Source organism: Sphaeramia orbicularis, chromosome 14 (assembly GCF_902148855.1).
Source record: "Sphaeramia orbicularis chromosome 14, fSphaOr1.1, whole genome shotgun sequence".
Lineage (NCBI taxonomy): Eukaryota > Metazoa > Chordata > Actinopteri > Kurtiformes > Apogonidae > Sphaeramia > Sphaeramia orbicularis.
Window position 1 is genome coordinate 27794937 of NC_043970.1, and position 27873 is coordinate 27822809.

At 38.9% G+C, this 27873-nt stretch overlaps 1 protein-coding gene across 2 annotated transcripts; it reads left to right on the top strand.

The window, feature by feature from the left end:
• Nucleotides 1–27873, top strand: LOC115433276 (neuronal migration protein doublecortin). 2 transcript variants are annotated; one of them, XM_030154593.1, is made up of 7 exons: nt 1–135; nt 2402–2830; nt 5352–5695; nt 15082–15184; nt 18557–18646; nt 22302–22399; nt 24974–27873. In XM_030154593.1, the coding sequence occupies exons 2-7, from the start codon at nt 2467–2469 to the stop codon at nt 25028–25030; spliced, it is 1056 nt and encodes a 351-aa protein (XP_030010453.1). In that variant the 5' UTR covers nt 1–135; nt 2402–2466; the 3' UTR covers nt 25031–27873. The 2 variants fall into 2 exon arrangements, with proteins under 2 accessions (XP_030010453.1, XP_030010454.1); XM_030154594.1 differs by lacking the exon at nt 22302–22399.

The following is a 27873-nucleotide window of genomic DNA, read 5'->3' on the forward strand; positions in this document are numbered from 1 at the left end:
GGCAGGCAGCGGCTCGGCTCTCAGACTGAGGCAGACAAAGGCGAGGGGAGAGACGGCGTGCCGCTATCCTGCAGCATCGACGCACACGCACCCTCCCCGACGCGCACTCCCTTCACTCCGCAAGCAGCGACGCAGGTGAGTCCGCTACTGGGTGGGATCATCCACCCACTTTACTGCTTAAAACATAAATGAAATCCGATTGATTTCCAACAGAAATGGAAAAAGATAAATGTCAGTGTAGTTTTTTGAGTGTGGAAAATTATGTTTTCTTAAAATCTGCCTTTACGCAGGTGGTTTGTGTAGGTGTGCGCGCACCCGGCCCCCCTTTTCCCCCTAAAAAACTTGCATTTTGAGCCACTGCTCTGCCATGTGCACACACTAATCTAACATAAATCTTCAGAATAGTAGAATAAAACTTTTTTTCTTTTCTTCTGTGGCTGTGATTTAATACTAATCCTTGTGATTTGGGGTTACCTTTCAGATAACGCATGTAGATGAGCTTTGGTGAAGATGAGTGAGGAGTCATAATGTGGTGCTGGTTTTGTCAGGAGTGTAGTCACAGGGGTGTTGTGTGGGAGGCTCAGTCAGGAACACAGAACCAGCCAAAAATATCAATGATAGCCTTTAATGACTGCAGTACTGCTTAATACTCAGGCTTTAACTGGAGAGAAAGCATGTGTTTTTACAGTGAAGGTAACCTGATAACACATAGGCTACTGTATTGATCTGTGTATGACAAGTATGATCATAATGTCATGTAGGCTTTGATAGTACTCGTGATTAAAATCTGGGCTTGTAGAGCTAGTACTTCCATGTACTTTGTAGACTCATGCTGGAGAATAAGCCGGCTGCTCCTCCAATACAGCAGCAGTGATGGTGATGTCACTCTTAAGGCAGGCACCCTGTTTGAGACAATGGACTGTCCTAGTTGATGCTCCACTGGGGAAGGGTCACAGTCAGCTCTGCCATTAGTGCAGCAGATGGGCTCGAAACCTGGCCTTTGTCAGCTGAGGAGCACATTAAGTCCCTCCCCTATCAGCATGCCTCTTATAAACCCGGTCAGCAACATGGCCAGGGGTTAACAGGGGGTTGGAGGACTGGCCACATGGATGGGTGGCGGCAGTAAGCTTCCTGCTATTTTATGTGTCCATTTTAGTATTTGTGGTCATCTGTGTACCACTTCATATTAATGTATACCATATAGACCATCAATATAGAGAGGGAAATGAAAGAATAGTAGTGTTTCATTCATTATTTTGCACCAAAGAGCTTTTATGATCTTAAATGTTCTCATAAAACCCTAGCAGCGGAGGTTGAAGTTAAAAAGCATCATGTTAAAAGCCTGTTCTCCTGCCTGTTGTGTGTTTTATCATATAAAACTCCTGCCATGTACAAAACCAGATCTGACATATTTATTTAGATTTTCCTAAAGATATTTTATCTTCACTTAAGAACTATAAGAGATTGTAACCAAAAGCCTTTTCATTAAGAATTTCCAAAGAATGTTGTAAAATGTAATGTTTAATGACATAAAATGAGATACAGTGTTTCCAACTCTATCAAAAAGGAAAGGCTGATATTAGGGCTGCAGCTAACAATCAGTCACATGAATCTATGAATTGTTTGCTTTAAAAAGTGAAAGAAAATGGCAAGGAAATGTTTAACAAAGCTTAAAATGACTCCACAAATGTCTTGTTTAGTTTTCAAGCCAATTTACTGCACAGAGAAGAAAGGAACCTGGAGGATAATCACTCAAATATTATCAACATATTAAAACATGCTGAATATTAATACTTCATTCAGAGTGTGACCTCAGTGACCCCACTAACAACTATAGAGGCTTTTTATAATTTACAGTATAGCAACAAGTCTTGATATCATGACATTTGTGTTATTTTGACATTCCAATTCAAAATGCGAAGCAGTGGAGGCCAATTATTGACAGGATTTTCTTTTAAAGACAATATGGAGATTATATCAGTGGAGCAGGGTTTTGACTTGGTGCAGAAAACTTCCTCTTTTGTGCTGTTGTTTTATGGGTGTGTGTCGGCGTTCAGTTTGCATGTTACAGTCCAGTGAGTTTTTGTGGCTACTGACAAATCTCTTGTGGTCATAAAGAAGGAGGCTTGATGCAGAAAATGTGGTTTTTCATCCAATGGCATGAGAGTTCTATTGTTTTTTTGACTGAAGATAAAGAATAATAAATTGAGGGAGAAAAATCTTAAAATCTACATCTTTAGAATAGAATTTCCTTCAAATGACCAAAGCTTCCTTCAATGGAAACTGTCAATTTAGTCTAAATATAGATAGAATTAACATAAATGTAGGTAACTGTACAGACACTTAACTTAGTTTGGAGAAGTCCCTTACTCTACGTGCATGGTTCATCTTGTCTTCATAGACTCTCCGGAGCTGGTCACCACCACCACCACACATCTTCCACAACCATCACAACTTTCTGTCATCATGGAGCTAGACTTTGGACACTTTGACGAGCGAGACAAGGCAGCCCGTACTCCTAGGGGTGGACGCATGAATGGACTTCCCAGCCCTACCCACAGTGCCCACTGCAGCTTCTACCGCACGCGCACTCTGCAGGCCCTCACCAATGAGAAGAAGGCCAAAAAGGTGCGCTTCTACCGCAATGGAGACCGCTACTTTAAGGGCATCGTGTACGCCGTGGCCAACGACCGATTTCGCACCTTTGACTCTCTCCTGGCTGACCTCACACGCTCCCTGTCTGACCACATCAACCTGCCGCAGGGCGTCCGCTTCATCTTCACCATCGACGGCTTACGCAAGATCTCAACCTTGGATGAGCTAGAGGAAGGTGAGAATAACAGTAGCTCTTACCATGTCTGATTTAATGCACCTCCTTAATGACATGGTACACTGTTTGCATCGTCAAGAGCTGCAGTACTGAGGTTGATTTAAGACTTTACAAACAACCAGGTTCAAGACCTGCAGTTTCTAATCATTTTCTGTACTGGTAAGATGTTGCAGTGAAATATTTCCAGTTTGCTGAGATTAGAAGTGTTATCTGTTCAGTCTAGACCTCTGTAATCTGTTCATATGATGCATCAACTTCTAATCTGAAGGGTTAGGGCAAGGCTTTGGGACAGACGAATAACATGGTCCATTTCTTCAATCACAAAGAAAATCTACCTCTAAAAAAACAAAATAAATAGGATGAACTGTAAATGATATGCGTATGTCTCACAGGTTCCAGCTTTGTATTTTTCACACATTTCTTAACAGCATTATGCATAAGAAATATTTCGTGGTTTTGCTCTCAAAGGTTTTTCAAACATACTAATAAAGCAGAAAATAGTTTAATCTTGGTTTTAGTGAAGCTCTGTGTCCAAAACAGCAGTAAATACATCTCTCTACCACTCACTGAAGGGTTAATGTTCATTCATAGTTTGCATTAGCATGTATATCTTCAGAAGAACTCACAATTCAAGAGACAGTTGGTAATTTTATTTTATTTTTTTTTTTTTTACTATCAAACCTCCTCAGCAGCATCTATGAAACTACCCCTTATGTTTCTTCAGCTGCTGTGAAGAAAAAAAAAACAGATTCAGCAAGTCTGGGTATTTTACAACATGACATTTCATATTTCATTCTGTTCAGGGAAGTCATATTTCAGTGCAGTCTTTACAGTAACAAAAGCTCATATATGGAGGTTAAGTTGAGGTTAAGTTTTTAATACCTTATATTAATCCTGGTCACTCCTTTTTCAAAGAATCCATTGTTTCTTATGAATAATGATAGGAATGAATTAAAACATCTAGTATTAAGAAGTGATTGATTCCATTCACTAACCTTTTATTGGTGTCTGAAAATGGGACATGGTTTGCACAGAGTTTGCCTTGGGTGAAGCAAGAAGATAAACCGCAGCTTAATTTGTTCGAAATGAAATGATCATTTCTCCTACTTGAGCTGCTTAGAAAAAAGTGAGTTCACGCAGTGCAGATGTGCATGTGTGCACATGTGTGAGCTGGGTGCAGTAAAGTAGGGGTAGTACAGTTCACACTGTGTGTGGTGGGGGGCATTTCATTGTGCTTCCTCTTGTGGGGTGTAATTAATTGCTCAATCTCCCCTGCACTGTGTAATCCTGTTTAGTCTTTGTCTTTGCTATAATTTCTCTGCATTTGGCCTAATTGTTGCCTTCTGGATTCCCATTTGCCAATTTTTCCCTCCACCTCCCTCCCCTTACTGCCCTTTGTCTGTACTTCACTCTGTCTGAGCAAGCTCAGCACAATCTGCTGTAAATACTACATGGTGATTTAGAGAATTTAAAGACAGATTGGTGGTTGTAGGAAAGTAGATTGGCAGTGCAGCCGAGGAGTATTTTAGGCCCTGACAACATTTTCCCAAAGTGAAGAACACTAATGAACCACTTGTACCTGACCTGGTAGTCATACTTGATGAATATGTTCATGTATATTGCTAAAAAATCTAAACTCCTCTTTAGTGTCTGAGCCTCCAAAGAAATCTGTTAGTGTAAATACCTTGATAGACTTTATCTTGTATTAGCTATGGGCAGCTCAAGACCTGGTGTGATACCTTTTACTTTTTACAGGCACAAAATCTTGCCCCTATCCTTAAAAAAAATAAATTAATTAAAAAATATAAAAAAGAATTTGGTGAAATAATAAATATGGGAGCCACTTGTCCCATTTTTCTTGTTCAAAATAATTTTTGAAGTTTTCCAATTGGAGGAGAATGTGTGAACATGGACTCCACACATACAAGTGTTGGAATATTTCCTGCATATCCAAAAGTGTGTTGATCTTTCGGCCACGCATTCCTACACTCAGAACTCAACATAAACACAAAAGATTATATTTGTCAAAAACTGTGACTTAAAAACCCAGACTGAGGTGCATATTTCTAATGCATTCAGGTACAATGTTGAAAGAATGTTCCTAAGACAAGAATTAATGTCTTAATTGGAAAATGCTACATCCAATAATGAACAGGACGGAACATGATGTTTACATGACTCAGTTTCAGAGTAATGATGAAATACTGTAAATGCAGTGACTGATTTCTGCTGAGTTATCACAGAAGGTTCAGTTTCTGTCTATAGCTGGACTTTTGGATACATTTAAACCGTCAGTAGTTTTCCTTTCGGGTCAATAATCTTGCTATTTAGCTGTGATGTTTGATTAATGGGAGATGAAATCCAAGAAGTCAAATAATTTCCCCCACTGGTCTCTATCTCCTAATTTAAGTTCCTGGGGTTTAAATATTTCTCAGAGAGCGCCTCTGGGATTCTCAAGTGTCAGAGTTGAAAAGCTCGGAGTGTAACAACACACTAACCCAATTTTTCTCCTCCTTCTCAGGGGAAAGCTATGTTTGTGCATCAGAGAACTTCTACAAGAAGGTCGACTACACAAAGAACGTCAACCCCAACTGGTCTGTGAATGTTAAGGCATCAGCAAGTCAGAAGAACATGCAGTCCTTAGCTGCCAAGGCGGCCAACGAGCCCAAGGAAGGCAACAAGGACTTTATTCGACCCAAACTGGTGACCGTGATGCGCAGTGGTGTGAAGCCACGCAAAGCGGTGCGTGTTCTGCTCAATAAGAAAACGGCGCACTCCTTTGAACAGGTTCTTACTGACATCACAGAGGCCATTAAACTAGAAAGTGGTGTGGTGAAGAGGATCTACACACTCGATGGCAAGCAGGTAGGTTTTACAGTCGGCTCACATCACCCTCTCACTTCTCAACATTCAAGTTCAAGGTAGCACATGAAGAACAGAATATATTCTCAGGTCCCAGTAATAGGATAAGAACAGGATTAAAAAAACTAAAAATATCTAAAAAAAAAAAAAAAAAAAAAACCCAAAAAAACAGACAAATAAAAACATACGTAAGTAAAACACATTCAAAATCTAAAATTCAAATGGATCAACCTGTCACGTCAGTCGACACCAAGCAGCACTTGTGTAATATGATAAAGAACCCTCTCTTACAGGAATAACTGGAATAAAAGTAGTTCTATACAGCCTGCAAGCAGAGCTATACAAGAGGAAAATTTGTGGTTGAGATTGGGTACAGTTCTTCTTTCATAGATCCACCCACACCCAGACTCATATCGTCCAGATCAAAGAAAACAGGAAACAGAATTATTTGCTTGGGTATGTAAAATGTTCAGCGGTTCCATTCAACTTCATTGACTTGAAATAGACACAGAAGGATGTGGACAAAATGCCATTGTCCTCTCATGTCCTCAGTCAGTGGTGGTACAGCAGGTTCATGAGAACTATGAGCATCCATGAGAACGACCTCTGTGCACAATGACTCTCTTTGTCTGCCTCTATTCTGACTTTGAGGGCTTCATATCCTCCTGTCTTGTGGTTCAGGTCATTGGTGTTCTGTCTTTTAGCCTTTGTGTGGAGTTACTTTTTAGGCCACTTTTTTTTGAGTCCATCAACCTTTTGAAAAGCTCAGTCTTTAGAAGCTCAGTCCTGGGAAGCTCTGTCTTCTGCTCAGGATGCTGTTGAATTAGTGAACAAAGGACCAAGCCCTGTATTGTTGTTTGGACATTTTGTGCTCTATTGTTATTTTGGATGCACATACATGTTGTAGTAAAACCCTGAGAATATGGATCTTTACATACACTAGAGGTGGGACAAAATATCAATATGATTACATTACCTCTTGCAATATATTATCGATACACTGGCGCCAGATATTGATATTTTTGTTAAAACCCCTAGCACACATCTATATGGAGGTTGTTTTAATGTTTATACCCATATTCACTTTTGTTGCTTCATTTCAGCATGTAAAACCACAATGGATGGAGTAATATATAATTCACCTTTTTCTTTCTTTTTTTTTTTTTTACAACTAAAGATTTGTATTTCAACTGGTTATCTGTTGATTATCTATCTGGTTCCAGGCCCTAGTTAGCATAGTCACTATTGGCACAAATCTAGGACAGTAAAACTTGTCACATTTCCTATTTGAGAGGCTAAATGTTTGTGATTTGGATTAGCTCCATGTCCACAGTGTCCCATTTCTACGGGCATCTAAAAATCTTGTGCAAAAAATAAAATGTGACTCATTCTGGACATGATGTGTTTGTAAAAGCCCAAATCCAGATCTGATTCTAACCTCCCAATCTCACACACATGTTAAAGTCTAAAATATAGATATGTTCATGTGAAAGAGCCACAAGGAAGGGTACAGTGTCCTCAATAACCTTGACTACTCTCTGGTGATCAGTTACAGCATCCTTTTGACTTTTTTAGCCAAACAGAATTCAGGGCACAGGAATCCCCATGAGTAGAGCCTGTGGAGAAATGGGTTCTTTCCACTAGTTTGCAGTGAGCAGTAAAGTCTTGCATTTTAATTAGACCTGTATTCTATGCAGCAAAGCATGAGATTGAGGCTAAAACATATTAAGCGTAAAGATCATGTGTCTGTGTATCAGTATCATGGTTTCATACCTAATGACCATTGGACAGAAGGTGTGGCCCCAGTCACATGCAAAGTATGAAGTGTTTTAATGTTTCTTTTTGTGCTGTTCTGGCTAATTCTACCTAGATTCAGTCGTATAATCTGCTTGCACTAGACGATGACTTGATTTGGATATAAAGATATAGAAAGTGCGTATACAGACTTAATTTGTTTGATTTTTATATGTCAAAAAGTACACAGTACAATCCAAGACAATGCAAGATAAGGGAGTTAGTTTTCAGGCTCCACTGCAAAGATAATTGAAACATATTGTCAGTTCAGTTTGTTAATTAGGCTCTTTGTTGTGACATGTGCATGGTGACATGACAGATGTCTGAAAAAATCCTAAATGAGGCTATTTTTGGTATTACCGCACATTTCCTGTGAAGTCTCCTCTGAACAATAATGCATTTAGCTGAAAAGCCAAGGAACAGGAAAATGTAATCAAATGATCTATGGGCCAATCTAGCTTCAACTTGCTGTAAAAGTCACTCCCTGGGGAGTTCTATTGTTTTCTGAACACATGGGCTTAAGTTAAAAGGGGATCATGTTTAATTCATGCCCATGCTTTAGTGGAGCTGTCATAGGGGACAAGTACCACCAGTGTGGGGGGGTTTGGAAAGGTCTGTCAGTGTCGGATGGACTGTCTTTCACTTTGATCAGAAGAGGTTAATTCAAGAAGAAACACATGACATATTAGTGAGCAGCAGTGTGATCCGTTAGGAAAAAACTGCACATCTGTAAAGCTTCAGTGGCAAATTCTCAATCATCTAAAAACGGCATTAGTTCTGCCTTTGTTGATCCAAAAAATGAGTGATGACGTTGCTTTTTTCCGCACTTCCACGCTTGTCACACCTGTCATTTGCTGCATCGACTGTAATTGTGCATTCAAGACTAATGTAACTCAGTTAATTAACAGAAGCAGGGATGTGGGAGGAAACGTGAAAGCATGTGTGGACATGAACGTGGGCATCTGTTCGTCAGTCCTGTCTTTGATATGGTTAAATGTTCGCTGATCCTCATGTGGAGACCTTTTCCTGTATCATTCATTACAGATGGACTGGAGACCGTGTCCTGCTGGGCGTCTTTAGGTGTTGTATGGATTTTCCTCTGTGTTAATAAGGCCCTGAATCACATGGTTTGTCGGAGTAGGGGAGGGGCAGTGATATGATAGATGGGGGAATTTGATTTTAATGCGCTCTCCCAGGGGTGCAGTCTGACAGCCTCAGGACTCCGACAGAAACCCTTTAAGATGTTCGAGTGCTGCATGGAAGATGGTCATTTTTGGTGCTTTTTTTTGGCATATGTTTGTGTTTCTTTCAGATGTGGTTTGATCTGGTTACTCTGTTGTCATGAATTTTTAATAATGATAGGTTACCACAAGAGGATTTTAATGGCCTCTTCTTGGTAGTTGCCAAATCTGAGTAGATTGATTCTGTTGTCATCACTGAAGATTATGACTGATTATCTGAAAATTAGTTTCCCTATTGATCTCTGATATGTGCCAGGGATTCCCAGTTTCATTGCACTGCAGAGCACAGAAATGTGAGAAATGCCGCACACATTATTGCGGTCTCTTTGTGTGCAGAGGCTCACTGCAGCTGCTCTGTGGTGGAGGTGATATGGTAGAAGCAATATTGATGCAGTGCCCGCCCCTCCCTGACTCTGCACCGATCCTCCTCTTCCCATTCCATTGCGATAGCTGCTGGGACCGGTTGCTAGGAGACCACATCCCAGGCACAAAGAGAGCCCAGCTGGTGTGGACTGGTCTGTCAGATACCACATCCTGTAGTGGGTGTGAGAGTTTACTATCTATGCAAGCATTTGGTTTAAAAATCCCATGTCATGTTTTCTGTATTTTTTACCTGTATGTATTTTAACATCAGGCGTGATTGGGTCTGACAATGATCTGTGGCACATGTACATATTAAGATCATTAAGATGGTTCATGTTGTGTGTCACAGAATTTTATAAAGATTATTTGTGATTCCGTGTTGCTCTATTTCCCTCAGTCCTGTGTAGACTCCAAAGACAGCTTGCCGTCCTGTCTTTGTCAGTATTGTGAATAAAATCACTCCCATTTTCCCCTCAAATGCTGGTGCTTTTCACTTCAGTCGGGAAGGGTGGGGCCGGTGGATTCAGGAGTCATTTTCCATCCTTAAAGCAAATTAGGATCATTTTATAGAGGCTGATGGGGAGTAATTATTCCTTGTGGCTTTCAAAAAACACTTTCTGATTTGCCCTCATTGCTTCTAAAGACTACATTAAATCAGAGAGTTTAATTAATTGCTGGCAGACATTTTGTATTCATTCCTTTTGATAGGTGTCTGCATAGGAGAGTAGTTATGATTTGCATCAGAGATCCTCTGCTGGTTCATTGGAATTGCTTATTGAGAATGTCTTTGTCTCATAGATGCCAGATCTATATGTCATTTATGGTGTATTGTAAAGAAACATTCTGATATTGTGTTATTTGTTCTGAATCCTCAGCACTGCAAAGGGTTCAAGGGTTGCTCATTATTCACAGGGGTTTTCGTTTACATCCCCTTAAAATAAAAATTAAAAATTGTCAACAAATAGTGAAAGAAAAAGAGAAGTGGATGCTTTGGGCATGCTTCAGGCACAAGGTCACATTGTAATTGTCAAAGAACAAAAGATTCGAGTTACCTTTAAATGTTAATAAGTCACAGTAAGGAAAATTATTCACTCAATAAGAGATGGATCCAGGCATGGGTTTAGGGCTTCTTAACGACACAAATTCATCCAGTAATGGGGAAGAAAAGCCTGCTTCTCCTTGCTTTATCAGCGCTCTTGTAGACTGCCTACTCTTTGCCATGCTGCAGAAGCAGTTGTCATGGCAATAAGCTCCGCTGTGATGGATTCAGTTTGTGACAATGGTTGTAATACGCTGAGTGTGCTCTTTACATTGAGTCTAACCTGCCTGCTCTCAGCTCCTCAACCCTGTTCACTGCAGCCACATTTCAGTCCCACATGCACACCCACATGTACTCTCCCACACACTGTGAAACGGAGGCAGACGAAGGGGCGTGGCCCACATGATGCATCTTAAGCAGCCGTGTAACCTGCGTCCCCTTACAGTCGTCTATTCCTGCAGGAAAACCACATCAACAAGTGAGCATAACCCGGGGGGAAGAGGAGGAAGCACAGTTTAATAATGCTGAGGTCACATCAGTCAGCCAAATGGAAAGGCTGCTTCCTCAAGGTTTGGGACGGGTGGGGTTAAGACAACATCAGGCACCAGCTGGTCCCCATGACTGCACAGATATTGCTGCCTGACTGAGTCATCTGTGCTCCAACTGTATCCAGAGCACCTATTGACACTGTGCCGCGCGACAGGGTCACAGACGGGTCAGAATGGCAGCAGGTGACTCAGATATCCACGAAAAGCCATATTTCTAAATATTGGCTCCCTGTCCTTTTTAATTGCAGGAGCAGACTTTTCTTCTGTGCTTACATCTATTATCTAAGCTACTGATACAAATACAGACACCGACATTATTTTTAAAACTGTTGAGGTTTCAGTCCTTTTGTATTTTGTGCTGTCTGACAAATGCTCCGCAGAACCAGAGGCATCGAGTTTATCGTATACCAGAGTATATTCCACTCACCAGAGGCACTCATATTGATTAGGTCCATGCGCCTGCAGTGAGAAGAATTTGTGTAGGAGTTCCTCTAAGACTTACAAAGCAAGGGCTATCGGCCATCTTTCAGCCTTTATCTTTTTTTATACTTCCATTTTCTTTTTCATGGTTCAATAATGGTGCAAGTACACAAGACAACATTCAGTTTAAAAGCCTAAAATGTAATATTTGTTCAGTGGAAGATTTTTTTTTTTTTGGCATTTATTTACTCTTTGTCTTTTCTGCAAGGGTAAGTTAAATGTACTGCACTTTACACCCTTTCTGTGGACAGAAGTACTGAAGGCTGTGCACACTTGTGAAAGCTGCATCTCTCATCTGTTTTGATAAAGATAGAAGGACATCCTTTATAGCTGTTTCAGTTATTTGGCATGTTTCAGAGCTGAACATATCAGAGTAATCACTTATGGTTGATTCTAGAGATCAGGTATTTGCTGACTCATTAAGAATGACTGTTCATCAAAAGGCACCGATAAGAGGAGCCACCCAGGCAGAGGGAAATTAAAACTATGTAATGCAACATTGAAAGGATTTGCTTCTGCACAAAGATCATTAACGCGACTGTGCAGAGTCCGAGATAAGACAGACCTTGAGAGTCATCAGTCCTTTTTTCACTTCTGCTCTAACTGTGCTGCCAAACGGATGAGGTGAAGTGAAGACAGACCAGCTGCCTGGAGAAGACAAAAGACTCATGAGCTTTGTTTGGAAGAGGAGGTTCCTGCTGCTTCACACAAAAGCTGTGCCAACTGGAACTGTTGTTCATTAAAGGCTGAAATGTAAAATGTGTTTCACCGACCAGACTGTTAAAGTAAAACAAATTACAATGAGTTTTTGGCATTTATATGAAATGTGCGCCTTATACATAATCATTAGACAAATATGTTTGAGGTCAAATGACAACCTAATTTATGTTTGTGTGAAATATGACCTCTCTTATAGATGTCGTAGATCTTATTACCAATCCATAAAACGTGAAACATTAGCGTTTACGTCAGTGTTGCCTCCTTGTGCTTTGTTTTGCACAGCAGAGATTGGAACTATTTCAGCTCTACAAATAGAAACAATAGAAAATAAGCCTCTCTTCTCAAATTCACCATAATAAAGACCTCATCTTTCATGTGAACTGAATGAAACTTCTATGACCGGTGCTGATTGGTCAGTGTTGGGCTAAAGGAACTCTGAATTATTCAGTTGTTGTGGTCGGTGGATCCCTGCGTAGCTGCTGGTGGTGTTGGTGGTTTTGGGGGTCATGTGGTTCTGACAGCTGGTGAGGCAGAGATTAGGGATGGGCTTGGTGGGACAGAGGGTAGGGGGCACCTGGAGTCTGGAAGGAGCCAGTTTCTCCATAAACTCCTCCCACGTTCTGCCAGGAAATGTATACAGTATATAGACATACATGCCACTCCATATTCACTAACCTTGTACATAGATTAGATAAATACAGACTGTGGAAAAAGCACCAGGAGATTTGGACGAACTCAATGTTTGAATGGCATCACGTCAGTCTCCTCCAGGAGATGCGGTGGGTCTTGTTAATGCCGTGGACTGACCTTTTCAAACTGACAGATGATGCTTCTTAGCTTATATCTGACGGTTTCCACGCTGGCCTACCCTTTCCTCACTGCAGCTGGGTTTCAAAGCAACATTTTGTATTTGATCTCCTTTCATGTAAAGCAGAACCGCTTTCTCAAAACATTTCTACCAGCTGTAGACAGATGTCAAACTAAAACTCTGTTATTGAGTCAGAGTGAGAGAAAAAAGCAATCTACCACATAGAATGAACACAAAATCGCATTGTGCATGAGTTTGTGTGAGAACTTTTTTTAAATGGTATGGATTATTATTTGGTGTAATGGTTCGGGGGGGACTGGGGCTGTATAGATAATGTGGGTCTTAAGTGATCCCTGTAGGGAGTAGATTAGAGGGATTTCTTTGGATTCAGTGTTTTGGCTAAGGCCTTTTAAGAAGGGTGGATGTCTTCTGACAAATGGGGATGAAATATTATCCTAAAGCAAACTGCTTATTCACTGTGTCAGTATATTCCTGGGATTTTTGCATTAAAAGGTCTACATGCAGCTTTTTCGTTTTTATTTAAAATTATTACTTATTCATCAGACATAATGTTGAAGTACTTAAGTTGTCTCTAGAGTTTACATGGTTGCAGACAGCAAACCTACATCAGGTTGTCTTTGAGTTAATTTTTTTAGCTTCTTAAACCTGTGATGATGCCAGGTTGTTGTTCAGTGATGTAGTCATTTGCATATTTACAGTGTATGTCTGTGCAACAACTTTGTTTTGGGGTATTTAACTAAATTAAATCCTTCAATTACATATCAGTGATTCTTCCTGTCTGTTTTCCTCAAAAAGTCAAAGTTAACAGAGAACCGAATGATCATTTCAAATGGAGATAATGTCAGGAGAGCTTAAGGTACCAGTCTGCAGGATAAACGCTTTATCCCTTTAATCAGCTTTGTTCTTAAAGCTATTAAAACATGGACCAGCCACTACTCTCTTGCTCTTTCCCACGTCGTCTTCTTCACCCATTTTAAGAGGTTATTCTGCAGGGGAAAGAGCACTTACTGTGTCTCCATCTTATGATTGAGTGTCAGCTGCCCTTGTTGCCACACAACAGTTTACCTTATGAAAGCACCATGTATCTAATCTCTTGATAATGTCCACAATAGAGGCACTATGTGCAGCCCAGACAAGCAGCCCTGACTGAAAAACCAATTAGATTCTGATCCCTGGAGTCAAACACCATCTCTGTACCTCAGCGTGGATCTGCTAGGCCTGTATCCAGGGAATCTTATGGGACACAGAGAGGGTACAGCTGTTGGATGCCACGCCAACCAGTCACCAACCCACACTTTTAGCGTGTCTAGCAGGATAGAGAACCAACATGGCAGCTGCAGGGGTGGGGTGTTCCCAAAATTATCTGCAGCTCATAGTTTGGATGTGTATCACAAAGGAGGTCAGGATGCAGCTTGACTTTTCTGGCAAACGTCCCAACAAAGGATAATCTTTCAGACTGTGGACATCTCTGACAAATCTACAAGCTGTGTTTAATCTTCATCTGAGTTTGCATTTTTAAAAAAAAACGCCACCTAAAACATTTTTCTCCTCTTTCTCAGTTGGTTATTTGTCTGGAACTAGATGTTAACAGGATGTGAAAGCCATATTGGAAACAAGTCTCAGCTTCTGTAATGAAATTTAATTTGTACCGGTTGGGGGGAGACACCCAAACAACCAAACGGAAGTACAGCTTTTAACTTGAATGGCTTTAATAGGCGTGTCTGAGCTGGTAACAGTTCCAGTATAAAGTAGAGTAGAGAAGGTGTGGCTTGGAGACATCTGTCCACTAAGTAGGACATATTGTGTCAACAGCTGCTATAGAGTGAAAAGACCCTGGGGAATGAGGTTGATTCATTTAAACATTACAGCAAAGGTGTAAGATTATACTCTGTTTGAGCTTTTTTGTGCCTTTTGTGTGTGTTTTTTGTTACACCTACTGTTGCTCAAGGCAGATTAACATGACAAGTAAAACACAAGGTGACTCGGTAATGAAGCTGTGTAAATCATCTGACACGGATGGCCTTATTTTAACCCACCGAAATAATCTGTGTGTGTGTGTGTGTGTGTGTGTGTGATTAAATGTAATCAGCATTTATTCTAAAAAATTCTGCAGTGGAATCTATACAAAAGACATTGCGACACAGCATTGAGTTTCCTTTGCACAGCTTTTAGCATCACTTCATCACATTAGAAATGCCTGTAAGGGTGACATTTTTAATTAGTTCTGAATCAGCATTTCAAATTTTCTTCATTTAATTATGAATAATACCATCAGATGAATATGAACAGTTTAGTTTCCTCTAGGCAGATCTTGAGTTTTCTTGTCTTCTACTCTATTCTAACCCTTCATATATTCGGCTTTCTTTGCTTCACAGGTTACTTGCCTTCAGGATTTCTTTGGCGATGACGACGTCTTTATTGCGTGTGGACCAGAGAAGTTTCGCTATGCGCAGGACGACTTCTCTCTGGATGAGAACGGTGAGTGTGTTCCCATCAAATCTGTGTCTGGATGCTTAATCCTGACATCACTTCCTACTTCTGGGTCTAATCCTTTTTCTTTACTCTGTATTAAATATCCTGCAATACTGTGTTTCTGAGCCCATAAAACACATCCGATTATCATTCTACCACTTTACATGCGAGGAAAAAGAGCAGAGGAAGTAGATGAAGCCGATAAGTCTTAATCAAATGAGAGAAAACTGAAGTTTGGCGCTAGCTGATGTGAGTAGGGTAGCGGATCTTTATCTTTATTACAGGTAAAATGTGCACTGATAACTGTATTTTAGCTAAATTTGTGTATTAAGTTACAGTAAATGAGCATGCAGGCTCTGTTGTGACAGAAAATTTGAACCTGGAAATTGGTTTTATGGTGACATAATGTCACACTTAACAATTTGGTTTTATGCCAGAGTATTATTAACTACAGTAAATAATACGTGTTGATGGAAATGGACAGTACTGATCATGAGCAATCAAGGAGATCAATAACAAACCTTTGAATTTAATGTAGATTTGGAGGAAAAATCAAAGTTTTATAATGCGAATAAACCCATAAAGCTTTAATTTGCACTGAAAGAGCCATAAGAAATGTATTTTGAGTCGATTTATGCTACTAGATATAAAAAAAAATCAGATGAAGGTAAAAAGGCTGAATATTAACTCTGATAATGGGTTGTCTTCTATTGTAACAGAAAATATTTAAGCACTTGAAATACCCATGTCGAGTGCAGCATATGAAAAGTAAAAACTGTGTTCTGGAAATGAGGCTAAACATGATCTGTGACCATTCATGCCGAGTATATTGTGGTAGGAAAAATGTGTATGGAATGGAGGGCAACAGAGAGACAGAGACAGAGGGAGTCAGAGAGTGCAGCCGGTTATCTGCAGCCAGCAGCAGGGATAGAAAAAGGTAGAAGAAGAAAAGCCATTAATCTACCTAGTGACAGGTTTAGGCCAGCTGATCTGCCGCTGCTGATACAGCTGAGAAACAGGAGCAAATATGTGAAACCTCCTCTCACTCTGTCTCCCAAAACCCTATTTTTAACTCCCCATTTCCACCTCATGTCCCCACTCGAAACACTCACCATCTGATGAAACATCATTTAATCTGAACCGAGCACTGATCCAGGGATGTTGTCATTTCTGATCTATCCTTCATCTCTTCAATTTCCCTCAGCTTCTTGTTAGATTTTAGTAGCGCTGAATGGCAGTTCACTTATAATGATCTGGGTCCTTTCCTGCTTGCGTACTTCCCCCACGGAATCACAGATAAATTGTTTCATTCAGTGTGTAATAACCTTGGGGCAATGCTAAATAAAATGGCTGTGTGTCTCGAGCAGGCAGACATCAGTGAGTACATCTCTGTAGAAAAGGAGAAAAAGGGGGGAGTCTTGTGTGTGATACCTCACACGGACATGACTCCACACCAACTGTTCATCCATAGCACAGATCATTGACAGTAATTTATGGTCAAAACCTGATCATTCACATACTTCTGAGCTACCATCAATGTGCTTTTTAAGAACTTTCTGTCCCGCATGTGAAATACTTCACACACTGAGTTATATCTTTGTTTCATTGTTGGTTTGGCAGAGTTTCCAGAATAGATTACCATCCCTTGTGGTTACATCTCACACTCTTTATGCTAAATATAAGACTAGGCAGATGGGCATGCTGACAGAAAAGCACATGTGTACCTGCAGCGGCGACATCATTTTAAGCTGAGACTGAACCAGCACACATTCACACTCGGATAGACTATCTTTGAGGCTATTGAGGAGACTAGACAAGCTGCCAGTCTGAAGATTTGTCAAAGGCATGGTGGCACACCTTACCCACAACCGCACATGAATGCATGTCTGTATCCACTAGTGTGTGAAGGTTAAGAGGGAGGGAAGACAGACATGGCAGGATCCCGAGAGACGGAGGGAGGACAGATAGTATAATTAGCATCAATAGTGGAAAAGAGGGAGGGAGGGGAGGGAGGGGAGGGGAGGAAATGGCTAGAGAGAAAGAAAAAAGGAGTCTGACTGAACAAACATGCAGAGAGGGAGGAGAGGCAGTGTCTGGAGTCTGCCTACCCTGATTAAACAGTGACCCAGAATATGCTGCATATATTTCTGTGTCATTTACATTAATGATCTGTGCCTATACATTTAAGTCTTTGAGCTGAACGTTAGTTTCTGAGTCTCAGACAGTAAATACAGATACTCTGCATACTCTGTTTACAGAAGGAGACATAATACAAAGAGGCATTTTGAGGAAACTCTGAAAACCATGCATTTTTTGTAATACAGCGTAAAGATTCTAGATTGAAAGCTTTTTTTATTGGGTTACCAAATGTCAAAGTCAAATAAATAGCATTGCTGTGATAGTGAATTCATTTTTAAAATATAAATGGCATTAATCTTGATTTCAGCAAAGTAAAGGGAAATGCAGAGGAGAGGTGAGAGATGTAATAAGATAAGGGGAAAAAAAACACGAGATAAAAATTACACAAAAGCTGAACAAAAATAATGACATAAATGGCAAAAATCATGTAAGATGCAAAACCAGACAAATGTAACAAGGTGAAAATGACATGAAATGAAATGATGTTAAAAAAAAAAAAAGAAAAATGGACTCAAACACATTGTTTTGACTGTAAAAACATCTGTAAAAATAGGAATTGTTGCATTTCATTATGTATTTTTGTACACTGGGGTCTGGGAGATGCATCTGATTGATTTTTGAGTCTCAAGCTGAAAACCTTTGGGAACACTGCGATGTATTCTCCCAACAACATCGTAGCAAAAACAGGGGTTGCAGAAATTTCCCTATTACCCTGTTAATAACCAAACTGAATTAGAGTTGAGATCTAACCCATGTTATTGTGATTTATTTTCTTCTTTTTAATGCATATATTATATAGTGTCGTATTTACCTCATCAGTGACCGTGTTTATTTACACTGGAAAAACTATTACCAATGAGTTTCAGTGGGTGTTATAATAATTAGAACCAAATATTATGTGATAGTTTAATGAAATAACATCCAACCCTGCGACCCTAACTGATATACAAAAGTGTTTGGTGTTGATGTGATTGATTTATTTTTATAGATGAATGGATTTCCAGTAACATGGATCTTGCTAGTGTTTTTATTTGCATTGAATTTCACTGCGTTATGTTATTTCCTGCTATCAATCAACATGTCAGGTTATATACTAAGCACTTATCTGGAGAGTGAATAAATATGCTCACCCAAAGGACAAACACTTAGAGGAAGGATTGTCAAGTGATGTGATATATAGGTAGAAATTTTTAACCTTCATTTTTAACCTTCTACGTGTTTTTGTTTTTTTTTCCACAGAATGCCGGGTGATGAAGGGACCCAAAGCTCAGCGTGGTTCAGCAAAGAGCCCCGGTCCAATCAAACGAAGCAAGTCTCCTGCTGAATCGAGTGAGCCTATTATTTTCTGATCCACTGTGTTATCTCTTCCTGTTTGAACAATAGCAAAATCAAGTCCTAGTTTACTCAATGAGGCAAAACAAAGAAGCCGGTTCCGTCGCTGGAAATAGAAATATTATTCCAAATTTCAGCAGTGGAATGAAGTAGTGATGAACTGGGGTTAAAATGGGATTAAAAAAATAGATTCTGTATCAGCTAAAGGTGGTGGAGGACTAATATTGGTTATAGATTGACTGTTTTGTCAAATTCAGCATCAAATGAGGGCTAGAGGGACATGTTTTACTGTCAAATGAACTGGTTTGGGTTTCTATTGTATATCTGATCCCATTTTTATACAAACAAATTAAAATCCTGGTTCCTCTGCTGTACTTAGAGTAATGTTAGCTCCTTAATCTTAGTAAAACCCTATAATGCATGAAAATGAGGATGCGGGGGAAAGCCAGCCTTTGTTAACCAACAACTATCTGATGAGATTTAGGGTAACACCACCAGCGCAGGTTCTTCTTTAAAATAAAAGTCATGAATAAAACATAGGAAGTAAACAAAGAGTGTATAACAGCTTTCGGGTATTTGTTTGAGAATAAGGAATTTTTTAACATTTAATAATATCCAGGAGGCACTAGATCATAGTGGAGTCACCGGTGTTTGCTCAGGCTTAAATGTTTCATGTTAACAACAGCTCTTAACACTGTGAAACAGAGCTGTACCTCTCTGTTGCTCAGTTTCCATAGAGGTTTTATGGATGCAACATTAGTTGTCAGAGCAGTTGGTGCCATGAAATGTGATCTGATGTAGGCATGAAAACAAAAAAAGCAGTTTTCTTTGACAGCTTTCTTAGGTGACAGCATGTGAAACCAGGAAAATATTGTAAAATCATCACTGGTGTTGAATTATACATACATACATACTACATACGTTCAAAGCTGCAATAAATCCTCCTCCATACAGTGATGACATAGGTTTGTTTAAGTGTTCTGAAGTATGAGGAAGTGACAGTGGCTCCAGCAGCTGTGAAACTGAGCAGGTGAGCTGTTAAATCCCCAGAGGGATGCTACATTCACAGTGGAAGCGCTGTAGTAATAGTTCACATTACATACCACTGGAGGCGGGTGTGGGGCTGGTCTTCTTGGTGTCCAAAACCCTTAATCATTCAACAATGGTATTGATTATTGATGGGGAGTGTGTGGCCGGTAGTACAGCAGATGGTCAGCCAACATGTTTAGGAGGCATTAACCACCTCTGTATCAGCCCAGAGGTCAGCAGGGGGGTGAATAGCTGTTTAACTCGCACTAAAACTTGCTCATAATTCTGTTGAGACATTTGGAGCTTTATAGTTGTATTGCTTTTTCTCCATTTGTGTTTATTTTGACACTGAAACAATGACAACTAGTACTAAATCAGCAGAGTTTTGTGCTACACTGCATATTATTTAAGGTAATTTTTTGATTATATTGTCAGTTTTACAGTAAGCTGACTCATCCAAACTGGTCAAATGGTTTATTCAGTTCATTACAGTCAGTTTATTCACAAACGAGTAAAATGCAATGATGTGAGATATAAAGGATATTTGTGAATCAGCCTGGTAAAATATCTATAGTTTGAAAGTCAGGCCCAGACTAAATAACTATGCAGTAAAATGACTTCAACCAAGAAGGCACTTAAATCTAATAAAACACAGGGTGTGGATTGCTAAAACTAGATTTATAATTGCTAAATGGTCAACAGACTTTTTTTTTTTGTCAGTCAAACCATTAGTTAACACTAGAATCACCAAGAGGTCAAATTTACCCATGGCTGGTGTCCACTCAAATCAAATCAAATCAAATCAAATGAGCTTTATTTGTCACATACACACTCATACATTGTACAGTGTGCAGTGAAATGTATTGTATGTCTCTTCTCCGGATACTTACACACAACCAGACAACAAAGGGCAACAGCATAAAAGAAACAAATAACCCAGTACATGATAAATTAAGAAGTGTATGAATATAATATGATTATAAATATAAGTGTATTGTATGTGCATAAAGTACACTACTCTACTTCAATAAAATGTTGACACCCTACAATTTGTAGCTTTTCCATTAAACCGTGTTGTACGTTCTGTTTTGTTAAATACATTCATCATACACAATACAAATATGGGCGGTTATGCCTCTGTAGAAATGCACTGGTTTGTAAGCATTTACATTTAAACATTCTAGGTTTTGACGCAACAGTATTTGTTTGTGTGATATGAAAGATACGTCAAGTCATTTCTGACACTTTACAATGAAAGAGGCAGATTTATGAACCAAACAAATATGCAGATATTCTCCTCTTATATCCATTTTCATTCTTGTTTTATACTGATTTGTACAGAAATTTGCAAAGTGATTTGTCTTCATAAAGATACATCATTATAAAACCAGACAAAACACGACCGTTTCAACCAGCTCGATATGTAAAGTGTCGAGAGATGGCTTTTGTTATGATTTGGCACTATATAAATAAAATTTGATTGATTGATGGACATATTGCACCATTATTACATAATGTGGCGGTACAAGCATGTATAATTTTCCTTTAGTTTATTGGATTAATATTGCCCCAAATATCATTACAGTAATCTATACAAGGGTTAAATAGAGGCTATGAAGTCTGATATAAGGCTACAAGTGCTGTAAATGGAAGAAAAAACCTCAACTTAAAAAAAAAAAAAAAAACATAAATATGAGTAATGTGTTGGACTTCTCTGCCTTAATAAACTTTCAGTGCAGTCTAAAGGAGCCATTGCAGCCTGCTTAGTACCAGTATTACTCTCTTTTTGCCTTGTTTCTCTCCTACAAAGGCTGCACTGGGTTTAAAGTCTGAACTGTGTTGTGTATTTCCACAATAGAAGGGCTTAAATGGTTGCAGTCTCTGGTAAAAGTGTCCATGTTGGATTTGGTTTTGTACAGAGGATAAGTAAATCTACCAGGTGTAAAATTCCAGAAACAAAACCCTGATGAGTTGGCCGGTCTAAAGAGAAAAGAGTCCTCCGATCCTGTAACAGCTGTACTCTGTTTTTCCATGGTAATGTTAAGGGACATTGATTTTATGATAAGATAATGGGATTTGTGACGTGTGTTTTTATTGGAGGGTTTGTCTCATCTAAACTCTAGGGGTGTTTATCAGTCTGAGTGGTTCAACGAAAGCAGCGGCATTAAGTCGGTTAACAATGACGCTTTATCCACGTTGTGTTTTCAACTCTCATTGGCTCAAATTTACACTGACCATCTGGCTCGCAATTCTTTTCATCTTTTAAAGACAAAAACTCTTTTAAGGCACTTAACACTCAACTACATCACATCACAGCGCTCTTAGATATAAACAAAATGTCCCACACAGAGAGAAACCTAGCAACGTGGCAGGACGCAGAGGGAGTGAATGAAATGTCATCTAACAAACACAGAGCTTGTGAGTCATGTAGACCTGCGTCGGCTGCGTCCGTCTACGGCGCAGCCAAGTGAGGCCGCAGTTCAGGGATGACTTTCTTATGAGCCCATGGACAGGGTACAGGCCTCTGGTACGACACTTTCTAATTCACACTGCTCTGTTTACCTCCTTTGTCCTGCTCCCCTTCTCCCTTTTCTCCTCCTCTCTGCTCACTGGGCTCTCTCAGCCAACGGGACGGGCTCCAGCAGCCAGCTCTCCACCCCGATTTCTAAGCATTCCCCCACCTCCACCCCTACCAGTCCAGGCCTCAACAGCAAGCAGAAGGTACCTGGACCTCTCTTTCCTGCTCTAACCTGTCACCTTGTTGCCTTTTTTTTCCCTTTATATCCATCATCTAACGCTAGAGGTGTTTTAGTTTTATTCCTTTTTTTGGTCTTTCAGTTTGGTTTTACTTTATTTGTTTTCAGTTTTGCTTTTATTTTTAATGGTTTTGGAGTTTTTCAGGTTTTATGAACAAAGCCTTGATTCATAGGAGCTGAAGTACAGTATGTGGGGTGAAGGTAGTCATGACATCAAATGTAATTTTCATTATTCATCATTTTAAAAGGCTATTTTATTCTTGAACACCATGACCTATGACCTTTGCTTGGAAAATATATAGAAACTGGGAGATAAAACCTTAATGACAATTATTGGCATGGGATTTTGTATCAGATAGATAGATGGATGGATGGATGGATGGATGGATGGATGGATGGATGGATGTACTTTATTTATCCCAAACCAGGAAATTACAGTGTAGCAGTAGCCTGAGACATATTCATTAACAATATATTACAACACACACCACAGCAAACACGAGTAAAGACAAATCTAACATAAGAGCAAATACTATACACTATAAATCAGAAGTATAAAAATATCTGGGTAGAATCTGGATAATAACTGTAATGCGCTGAAAAATAACTGTAATATGCTGAAATAGAGCTGTAAGGTGCAAAACAAGTTGAAATATTCAACTTGGTCAGATAATAATTCTATTACATTGTGATCATTTTCCTTGGAAATGGTAGCTAAGATTGTCATATAACAATTATCATTTCCATTTCCATAGTGTTAAAGTACATAAAATGTTTAAATGTTTAGTTGTTTTACTCAGTTTCACTCCTGACTATTTTAATAGTGAACATTTTAGTATTTTAATTGTTTTGAATGTTCTACCTCTGTGAAATCTATTCTGAAAAGATATCTGGTCAAAGATTGGCTTGAAATAAACAGATTAGACATTTTTTAGTAATTATCAATACTAACTAACATAAAAATGTTTTATGTTAACATTTTGCCAGTATCACCCCAACCTAATCAAAAATGAAGCTGATTCTGTTTTAAGTAGGGGTTGGAATTTTAGTTTGGTTTTTGAGAAATGTTATTTTTTTGTAAGTGACTGTGTGCCTACATGAAGTTTGTGTTGCACTGAGAGTCAGTCTTAAACGCTGTAGAGGAGCAGAACAGAGACACTGAAAAACTCAGAAACAAGTGTTGGGATTTTTTTTTTTTTTTCTTTTTACATAGAAATCAGTGCACATGAGTTATCATGGATGTCATTGGCTTTAACCCATAAAGACCCACCGCTACTTTTGTGATACTTTTCCATATTTAACCTTTAAGTGATCTATCAACATTTATTATAATATTCTCCTCTGTGTTTTGTAGTTTTTCAGTGTAAATCCAGTATTTTCCAACATTTAATTTACTGATCATATAGATGTTCATTAAAACTCAAATTAAAGTTGACAGTAATTATACTGTACTAGAAACAGAAAAAACTCAAGAAAAAGTGACATTTTCAGCAAAGATATCAATAACTACAGGGTGGGGAAGCAAAATTTACAATGAATATTTAGTTGTTTTTTTCTCAGCAGGCACTACGTCAATTGTTTTGAAACCAAACATATATTGATGTCATAATCATACCTAACACTATTATCCATACCTTTTCAGAAACTTTTGCCCATATGAGTAATCAGGAAAGCAAACGTCAAAGAGTGTGTGATTTGCTGAATGCACTCGTCACACCAAAGGAGATTTCAAAAATAGTTGGAGTGTCCATAAAGACTGTTTATAATGTAAAGAAGAGAATGACTATGAGCAAAACTATTACGAGAAAGTCTGGAAGATACTATTAAAGAAGAACGGGAGAAGTTGTCACCTGAATATTTGAGGAACACTTGCGCAAGTTTCAGGAAGCGTGTGAAGGCAGTTATTGAGAAAGAAGGAGGACACATAGAATAAAAACATTTTCTATTATATACATTTTCTTGTGGCAAATAAATTCTCATGAACTTCAATAAACTAATTGGTCATACACTGTCTTTCAATCCCTGCCTCAAAATATTGTAAATTTTGCTTCCCCACCCTGTAAACATAAAACTAAGTGTGTCCATCCACTGTCATTTATCAAACTCCATGGGTTTTACTGGTGAATCAATGTTGTAGAAGACATTGTTTCCATGGTAACTATGGAGCCTCTGAACATCCAAATGGGTTATATCTGATGACCATAAAAAAGTGACAAACTGCATTTTACACCAATTATTTACATGTATTGATAGGATTAATGGATCAGAAATTATTAAATATTTTAGATCAATAAATGGTTTTGGTCGCCAGTGGAGGTTTGGGTCTTTATGGGTTAAAGTGGAGTTACGTAATGTCAATCATAACCAGGACAAAACAGACTCCACAAACTTCATGTAACCTCACAAATATGAGCAAATCTTACATATTGAACCTGTTTAAGACATTAGTGTTATTTTTAGAGTTTCCTTTCTATAGTAGATATAATAAACACTCCTTACTGTGTATTTGAGTGTGATTGTTTTCTTGTTGTGTTTGCAGGACCTTTACCTGCCCTTATCTCTGGATGATGATGATTCCCTCGGTGAATCCATGTAGATGCTTCTCCTGCAGCCTGCATCCTTTTGGCCTGAAACACAGAAGTTTTTTTTTTTTTTTACCTCTGCTGCTTTCCACCTTCACTCACAGTGCCACCTGTTGTCTAGGAGAACCACTTTTTGTCTCTCTTTAAGGCCTTAGCCACCTGGGCTATGACACCATTTGCTGCTTGAGAATGGCACGAACACAAACCTTTTTTTAATCTGTTTTCATGGTAAAATGTTTAACCATAACAACAATGAAGTTTGCGCGCCAACATTCAGACACATTTCTACGTGGGGGTTAACCACTGTTTCACAAACCCTTCAATTAAAGCAGATTTCATGGTGTAAAAAAAGAAAATAAAAAATCACTTGATCACAAACATTTTTTTCTAAGATTCACTCTGACTTGATGTTTCATTCACAAATTCCAAGCAGCAAATGGGAAAAATTGTAAGGGTGTTAGTTAAAACTGGCTCAATTTTTTGTATCACTTGTATTCGTGGTGTTCCTCCATGTCCTCCTGTCCTTCTGCCCTACGGTTAAAGGTGTGAAAGTTGGTAGTTTCCTTCTCAAAGGGAAGTCCGCTAAGCCAGATAAAGTCTTTCTAGCCCACTGTAAATACTGTGTATAGCTATCTACCATAACATCTCTGCCCAGTGTCTGTTGCTGTTCTTCCATAACTTCACTACAATATGTGTCTAATGACAACTGCTCATCATAATACAGGGTATGGTCAAAGCAGAAGAGCCACCAAAAGTTAGTTCTGTCAGGCTTAGTGTGAGGTTGTGTGGGATGCAGTTCTTTGAATATGTATGAGAGATTAGAACATTTTAAGAGCCATAAACATTTTGACTCACAGCATCATGTTGGCAGTAGTTGGTGTTCATATTTTCATGTTCAGAGAGATGACGATAACAGCCATGTAAGAAAAAGCATCCCACATATGCCGTTTGTGCTGGTGTCTTCTCTGTTTTTGCCCCATGCATTAACATTAGGCCACACATACATACATACATACATATATACATGCATACATAGGGGGTATGTAGATTTCCACAAACTGCAGTGCATGATATTGATGAATGATTTTGATACTTTGGGCATGTAGGACCTAATGGTATATAAAACAACCAAAGGAAAAAAAAAATTAGGCCTTTTTTTTTTTAAAGTCAACATGCCATTATTTTACAGTAGTAATATACTCACAAAGTTACAACTCTTCCATTAAGAACTGTGTTTTCCCACTCCCCATCTATTAAACTTTAAGTGGGATTTTTATAGAACAGTGAGTGACATTTAAAGATTAAAAACATAAAGGTGTCAAAGCCAAAGTATGCTTTAGTCCAAGATTTCTAGAAGAAAAGGGAAAATATGTAATTTTAAAGACTGTAAAATGCTCTGGAGGAAGCACACTTGGAGATTTATGCATGTTCCTTTCCACTTAAATCATGCTTATCTGAGGCAGTTAGTTTTAGCAGGGTGCTGAACAGTAGTGGGATTCCTCATATTTTGCATGGCTCAGCATAGCTCTCAGATACAGGGGAGATGAAAACATGTCTAAATCTGTGTGGGTTTTGAAATTTTATAAAATGTATTAATTTATATCAAGGGTACTTGTTTGGGATTTTTTTCTCTAGTTTTTTTTTTCACTTGCTCACATGAGCTACAGACACTAGTACTATTTTCAAGCCTCTGTGTGCAGCTTTTTATCACCATTTTCTTTCCTTTTTTTTTTCTATATTTACAACCTAAATCGCATATCTTGCGGATCTACTGTAAAGAGATTTCTCAGATTTTGCAGGGAATTGATCCTGAGAACCTCTGAATTGGACGACACTGAAGCACAAAGCAGGGAATTATTATTATACATTACAGCAACGAGACACTTTACCGTCTACTTGCCAGCATTGCAATGCGTGACCACAATTATTAATAAAAATAAATAAATAAATAATGCTGCACGTGTAGCATCTTTTAGATTAAATCTATGCATTGGAAATTAAGAATAGTTCAAATCCATTTTTCTTTTGTGTGGGGAATGGCCTTTTGTACCCAATAATAAGAAATGAGCTTAAACTGAAATTTCCTTGCAGTTCTTTCATTGCGATGATGTAATGGTCTGAAAGTTGTGTGTCTTGTGCCTGCCCTCTGGTTAAGCTTCAGAAAGCTGTTTTACTGTGTACTCAATACAATCCACTTTATCAATCTGGTGCTGTAAGTTACACCTTTCTCCTGCAGGGAGCGCTGTCACACCAGCACAACTGCTAATCCAACAGCAGGGACCCCTCACTTTACCCACCATTTTGTACAAAAGCCTCATTTGTTGTCATTTTTCCAAAACCGTCAGTTCTCTGTAATCTTACCTGATAATAATGTTCTTGTTTCCTGATTATTTTCTTCAGATAATACAACTCTACAGCTTTTAAAACATTAACAGAAAACCTTGGTTGTCTCGTGTAAAACCGGCTGCCACCATGTCAGATGGATGGTGTGAATTCATCACCTACAGTGGTGCCTTTTTTTTAGATTACTGTCTTTTGATAAGAATACTAAATGGGACATATAAAGGCTTGTTCTTTGTTAACCGCTCTTTGTAAAACATTTATAACGTCTTGAATGAGGAGGCCTCTCGACACATTTTGTTTGGTAGAGTTACAGGACACTTTCTCATGGTGTAAATATGCTCCCCTCCTGTTCTCTTTCATACCTACGCCTTTCTGACTGAATGAATGATCTTTTTTTCTTGGAAATTTACAATGTCCTTTTTAGTGGTATTTTGCAATGTCACAGTGGCTTGTTTCAGTGCTTCATTCAATGTATTAACCGGTATCCTTTTGCAATTAAAACAGTTGTATTTCA

Bases quoted from the DNA above. Each gene is read 5' to 3' on its own strand.
- LOC115433276 (XM_030154593.1), top strand. From the start codon at position 2,467: ATGGAGCTAGACTTTGGACACTTTGACGAGCGAGACAAGGCAGCCCGT. The intron at 2,831-5,351 runs GTGAGAATAACA...CCTCCTTCTCAG, and splicing joins CTTGGATGAGCTAGAGGAAG to GGGAAAGCTATGTTTGTGCA. The intron at 22,400-24,973 runs GTACCTGGACCT...TTGTGTTTGCAG, and splicing joins GCCTCAACAGCAAGCAGAAG to GACCTTTACCTGCCCTTATC.